This window comes from Drosophila pseudoobscura, chromosome 2 (genome assembly GCF_009870125.1).
Source record: "Drosophila pseudoobscura strain MV-25-SWS-2005 chromosome 2, UCI_Dpse_MV25, whole genome shotgun sequence".
NCBI classification, from domain to species: domain Eukaryota; kingdom Metazoa; phylum Arthropoda; class Insecta; order Diptera; family Drosophilidae; genus Drosophila; species Drosophila pseudoobscura.
The window spans coordinates 17727942-17734543 of record NC_046679.1 but is presented as its reverse complement, the minus strand read 5'-3'; the positions used below and the strand labels follow the sequence as shown (position 1 = coordinate 17734543).

Sequence of the window (6602 nt, the reverse complement as noted above, 5' to 3'; positions counted from 1 at the left end):
AACAAAGAATCACAAAGAGGAGGAAAATAGAGAAAATATTCAAGAAAAGGAAAATAGGTAAATGGGGTGTGCATAGTGTGCCCTCTGAATGAAGCGCCCCTCCAGAATATTCAGAATATTCAAACGATTTTTGTTTACTTTTTAGCATAAATCGTAGAGATTGTGAGGATCGAAGTGCCACAGGCAATTGACGTAATGAGGGGAAAAGATGGGAGATACGCTATCCACTGAAAGGAAGTGCTGGAATTGTTCCCAGGGATTTTCTCACGTTGATGACATCAGTGATAACTCAGAGCCGTCTTCCTCCCGGGGTCTGTTCGACATAGGAGAGAAATTCGCCAGCAATTAAAACTCTATAAGGTCGCTGGCTTTGAGCGATCATGGTGGCCTTCTACTTCCCTAATTGATTTCCCAGTGTAATGCTAATTCTAAAGTTTAGCCCGAAATAATAATTGTCGCTCCGTGTCCCCTGAATAAATGACTCTCCAGGACTAACTGCAATCAACCGAGCCAGCAGCAAAAACACTGAACGCGACTTACAAAAGTTTTCCATTTGTAACTGAATATGAATGAATATTTCTCATATGTAAATGTAAAAGCATAAAAGCAACTATGAATGAGCGTACATGGGGAATTAAAACAAGCCTTGAACCGACCTATGGATCGCCTTTATACTATGGAAACGTATGGGCTTTTGTCTGCATTTTCATGCAGATTTCCATTCCAGTTGCCATTTTGGCGTGGAACCTTTTTTGTAATCAATAGCACAGAACATGGGTTAGTTCCTATCTCTCCCTCTCTCCCTCTCATTCTCCCTCTCATTCTCCGTCCCTCTCTGTGTTATCCATGTCACTCAATTATGGCAACAATTGGAAAATCCACTTCAATCCCGATTCGCCAACCAAGTGACAAACCAGCTCCTTTCCTTCCTCCTTTCCATCCTTAGCCTAGCTAGGACCGAATGCAAATGCAAATTCAAAATCAATCGATGGCCTCAGCCATCCTCAGCCCAGCCGTAGCCGAGGCGTCCCCCAGCTTCCGCCCTTCGCCAATCGATTTGTTCGATGTTCGAGGGATTTCCTCGCTGATTTGCATAAGTTTCCACACGGCGCGCGTGCGCAGTCGATCTGCGTGCTGCGAGCCTGGAGTGTAATGTAACCCTCCTCCCCGACTCCCCGAGTTGCAGGTCCATTTGCATAACACTGGCTGCCAATGGGCCCGAGGACGAGGTTGGTGCAGACCCCGATTCGATCGTCTCACCCGCTCTGGCCCCGGGCGGCTATGCCAAAATTATGCAAATGCTTCTGCGTGCCAATATTTTACAACAATAATTTATGCAAATTACTTTCTGCGAGGGAATCGGTGCGCCTGCGCAGCGGATGTAACATGTCGCCTCCTTCGAATGGAAAGCGGCTCCTCGAACGGTTTGCTCTTGTTCGGATTTTCTGCAATGGTTTTTTTTATATGCAAATTTTTTTTGCAACGGCTCTATGAAAATTTGGGTATTTTTGCACGATTGTAATGCAGATTTTTTGCTCGATTGTAATTTTAATTTTGAACAATTTTTCTATGGCGTAAAAATGTATGTTTTATTTTTTTGCATTTGAATGGTTTTCATTCGATTATGTCTCTGAGGGAGAGCAGCTGCTCCAGTTCTAAGGCGCGCCAATCCTTTGGGTTTTGTTTGGTTCTCAGTTTTGCCGAAATTCGCCCGAACAATTTGCATAGAGAAGCGATCCTCCATGATCCTGAATGATCCTGACAAAGATGCGGCATGTACACTTTGTGAGACTTTAGATTCGATTATAGTCGTGGAAAACAGTCAATGCTGTTGGGTAAAAATTGTAGATTGAATTTTGCTAGTGTGGGAAAGTTTTAAGACAATGATAAATTAATCAAAAATATATTGAAATTATTAGGCAGCTAGCTTAGCTATTATATGTATATGTGAATATATGTATATATATACATATATATATATAGTGGGGTGAGATGTATGCCATTAGAACTATCGCAGTAATGCCTTTTTCATTCAAAAAAGATTCGTATTTCAACATTTACACAAGAATCTACACTCTGCCAGCTTTCGAAATACGAGTATGTCTATCGACCATAAGTTAATAGTTAATACTTTATAAGTACCTAATATTAGCTGATCATCATTTTCTTTAAAATATTTATAAATGCATGCATAGTATGTACAAATGTATTTCTATGTAAACAATCTTTATGAAATTCCCTCACTCGTCTATTTACTGCTCTATAGTCTCCGCTCTCGCTCACTCTTTTGGTTGAGATACATAGATTCCTCTACATTCTCTCCTCTCTTGCATTCAATGACATTTTTTACCTAAAAAACTCTCTTTTGCAGATAAATTTACATGAATGCTGGCATTTTATTGGTCGGGAAAAAAGTAACGAAAAAACGGCACCAAACCGAAAACACGTAACGCAAGGCAGCGAAGAGCATGGCATTTTCCGAGAGCATTTTCCGGCTAAGGGTCGCTAAAAAACTAGGGGTTGTGCGGCCAGCCCAGCCGCCACAACGGGGTTGGTTGGCCGCCCGACCGTTTTTTAAGAGAGTCGAGAGCGAGCGAGATCGTTTGTGGCACAGAGTGTGGCAGCAGAGGAGAGGGTTGCAGCTCGAAGTTTGGGCTCGAGTTTGCGCAACTTCTGCTATATTAGCCGGCGGCCGTGGAAGAGTTGAGACACTCGAAGCCGAACTTCGATGATCGCCAGACGGCCGTGCTAGACAGTCGATCGAGGACGAGATTTCCGTGTTCCGCTGTGCTCAACAAACTGTGCTGTGACAAAAAACAAACCAAAAATCTTCAAGATCGAGGCCAAATCTTAAGAATTTTTTAAAACGAAACGAGAGAGATCTTAGTTCAGTGCTGTGTTTGACTAGAAAAATAAATAAATAAAAGTGCTTTGCCAAAATGTCCAATCAAATGGAGTTTATAATGCAACTTTATATGATGAACTTGCTTCAGCAGCAGCAGCAGCAACAGCAGCAGCAACATCAGCAGCAGTTGCAGCTACAGCAGCCCCAACAACAGCTGGCTGGATACACCTATACACAGAACGAGGACATCTCCAGCAGCACATGCCTGCAACAGCAGCAGCAACATGAACAGCAACAGCAACACCAACAGCAGCAACAGCAGCAGCTCGAACCTCTCAAGACACGAACGCACAAACGCATTAGCTCGCAAAACACGACCTGTAGTACTCTTAGTAGCCGTAGTTGTAGTCCCAATAGTAATTTGATTGCTCTTCAACAACAACCATTTGCCCATGCTGCCGCGTCCACGCCCCCAGCAACTAACCACTTTGTTGGCCAGATGTTGCTCAACACATTGCCCCCCCTGACGCAGTTCATGCTGCAGCAGCAACAACAACAGCAGCAGCAGCAGCATCAGCAACAGCAACAGCAGCAACACTTGTTGGCAACATCGAACCTCCTACTAACACCCACCCACACGCCCAGCTCCCTGAAGCAGGAGCAGCTGCAACAAAACATGATGCTGGGCCAGTTCTCAAACGCAGTAAATGTCGAACAGCTTACCACAAATAATTTTTTGCAATCCTCCACAGTGACATCAACGCCAATCGAGAACGCAGCGCAACATGCTGCCGACGCAGCCATCACTCCAGCAGCAACATCTGCAGTGGCTCAGGGGGCGCATGTTGCCAGCAGCCTTTCGGCCGTCACAGTCAAATTTGAGCAGGATTTCGACGATGAAGATGAAGATGATGATGATGATGTTGACGATGACGATGACAAGCCGCTGTCCAGCCTGAACAGCTGCAGCTCCTCGGGGCTGGTCAGCACCAATGCCAGCTCCGAGAAGCTGCTGGTGATGTCCGGCGTGCAACCGTTGGAGTCGACGATAGACAGCGTTGACTCCCCCAGCATGGTAAGTAGTTCGTTGGATCACATTGGGGATCCATTGGTATTCCTACAAGGCGAATAGAGTGAAGACAAAGCTCTATTATTCGAATTTTCCATGTCTCTCTTTTTGAACTTTAAATGGTGGGTGGGTGATACATGGAAAATATGGGGAATATCCCACGCTTTTGTAATTCGAGTGATACACCAAACGATTCGTGATTCAAGAACTTTTTTGCGGTTTGCTTGAGTTTGAGAGTAAACAGAAAGATCTCGATTCCAAAGAAAACAAACAGCTGTGTCGGCAGCGCGCGGGGTGCCAGCTGTGGGCACCAGGCAGTCTGTCCGAGACGAGACGAGACTCCACTATCTTATGTAACATCGTTCTCATCTTCTCCTCTCGCCTTGCAGTACACTCCCGTCAAGCAGCCGGCGGACTCATCGTACAACATCACGCCCCTCGACAGCGAGCTCACTCCCAACACCCCCATAGCCCAGACCCAGACCAACTCCCTCCTGACGCCGCCCTCCAGCGGGCAAAGCAAGAGCATTGTCAGCCTGTCGACGGCGAGCAGCCTGGACGCGTTCCTGCAGAGCGAGGATAGCTTGAAGAACCTGCGAAAGGTGTCCTCGTATCTGGAGTGCGAGAACAGCCTGTGCCGGCAGGAGAACTTTCGCGAGCATTTCCACTGCCACGACGAGCCCTGCCAGGGCAAGATCTTGAGCAAGAAGGACGATATCATCCGGCACCTTAAGTGGCACAAAAAGCGCAAGGAGAGCCTCAAGCTGGGCTTTGCCCGCTTTTCCTCGGCGGACGACTGTGCCCCGACCTACGGCAAGGGCTGTGCCTACAACTGGAAGCAGACCCACTACCACTGCATCTACGAGCACTGCCCCAAGGTGTATGTGAGCACCAGCGACGTCCAGATGCACGCCAACTTCCATCGCAAGGACTCCGAGATAGTCAACGAGGGCTTCCGACGCTTTCGAGCCCACGAAAACTGTCGCATTGAGGACTGCCCCTTCTTCGGCAGGAAGATATCGCACTATCATTGTTGTCGCGAGGGCTGCAACCACACATTCAAGAACAAGGCTGATATGGGTGAGTGTCCAGCGTAGAGCCATGTTGGTGGTCCATGTTGAATAGAAATTTACTCGGGATTCGGGATTATCTGTCCGCTCCTCAGACAAACACAAGACCTATCACCTGAAGGACCATCAGTTGAAGATGGATGGCTTCAAGAAGATCCTGAAGACGGAGGCCTGTCCCTTCGAGGCTTGCAAGTTCTCCACAGTTTGCAACCACATCCACTGCGTCCGCGAGGGCTGTGACTACATCCTGCACTCCAGCAGCCAGATGATCAGCCACAAGCGAAAGCACGATCGGCAGGACGGTGAGCAGGCTTACCAGCAGTTCAAGAGCAAGCAGGAAGTGGAGGAGTCCTCGCTGGAATCCGCGCCACAGCCAACCGCCAGCGCCACTCAGCCCCCGATCAGTGCCTCCAGCAGCAGCAACACCTCCACCCCTCTCTCCTCTCTCTCCGCCGAGCACTTCCTGGCCCGCAAGCGCGGCAGGCCACCCAAGAAAATTGTGAGTATATCAATAGATCACATAAGTCCTGCTGGGACATAGTATCTGATAAATATCGTATATCATTCACAGCAACTGCCCGCCGATGCTCAGCCACCAGAGGCGAAACGTCTCAAAGTCGAGGATGATTCCAGCAATCAGACCCTGCAACAATCCGTTCCTCAATCTTCTATCAACCCACTCGCCAATGGACTGTTTCCCGGCCTCCTGCCAAACTTCAATGTTGGTGCCACCGCTGCCGCTGCAACTGGGGCAGATGCCATGGCGCCAAACTTCCAACTGACCCATTTGATGGCCCTCTTCCAGCTACAGAATCCCCTCTTGTACCAAAACCTCTATCCCGGCCTGCCACAGAACACCTCCATGCTGGGAAACTTGGCTGCCTTCAGTGCGGCCTCGGCAGCGGCGGCGGCGGCGGCAGCAGCAGCCTCCGGGGGGCAGCAGCCCAAGGCGGAATTTAGCGTTAAGCCAGAGTTGAAGGAGTAGGTCCGTGATCCTGCCCAGAATTTCTTGGGGTAGTTTCTGTATATATGTATGTGTGATAGTTTGACCCACTGACGTTGACGATTCGATGGACAGCAGCCAGGCGCGCGCTTTAAGCAGGTCCCTCCTCCTCTTCTTCTGACGATTTCGGGGTCAGCCAGCGCTGAGGCAGGACCGCAACGGACTTTACGTTCCTTTACTCCACAAAAGCAAACTCCGCTGCACTCTGATGAGATTCGCGATGCTCGTCAGAGTGCTGTTGAATTTGCTTTTTCAAAACAGTTTTATCTTAATGTTGATATTTTTTAAAATACGCGTATTCTTCCCTTAGCCTAGTTTCATCAAGTGCTACGTTAATTTAAAAAATTTTCAGCCATCCTTAATAAAAAACGAAATTCTTGAATTTTAGTTTGACTAAAAACTGTGATGTTTTCATTAGATCTGACCCACTTGCTTGCTAGTTAGTTAGAATGCTGAAATGGCCTGACTTAGGAGATTTATTTGTCAATAAATGTATGTGATATACCTACCAATAAAATAATACAAATTGTTTAGACTTTATCCATTAAGATATTGATAAAATAAAAATGTAAAGCCCAAGTAAATGCTCCTTAATTTAATGGTTTATGATCCCGA

The 6602-nt window shown here is 47.2% G+C and overlaps 1 protein-coding gene across 1 annotated transcript; it reads left to right on the top strand.

The window, feature by feature from the left end:
• Positions 1–2619: 2619 nt before the first annotated feature.
• Positions 2620–6566, top strand: cas (castor zinc finger transcription factor). The gene is made up of 4 exons (XM_001359008.4): positions 2620–3920; positions 4304–4994; positions 5080–5483; positions 5556–6566. Exons 1-4 carry the CDS (start codon positions 2940–2942, stop codon positions 5967–5969), a joined length of 2490 nt encoding a protein of 829 aa, XP_001359045.3. The 5' UTR covers positions 2620–2939; the 3' UTR covers positions 5970–6566.
• The last annotated feature ends 36 nt before the right edge of the window (positions 6567–6602 follow it).

Bases quoted from the DNA above. Each gene is read 5' to 3' on its own strand.
- cas (XM_001359008.4), top strand. From the start codon at position 2,940: ATGTCCAATCAAATGGAGTTTATAATGCAACTTTATATGATGAACTTG. The intron at 3,921-4,303 runs GTAAGTAGTTCG...CTCGCCTTGCAG, and splicing joins GCGTTGACTCCCCCAGCATG to TACACTCCCGTCAAGCAGCC. The intron at 5,484-5,555 runs GTGAGTATATCA...TATCATTCACAG, and splicing joins GCAGGCCACCCAAGAAAATT to CAACTGCCCGCCGATGCTCA.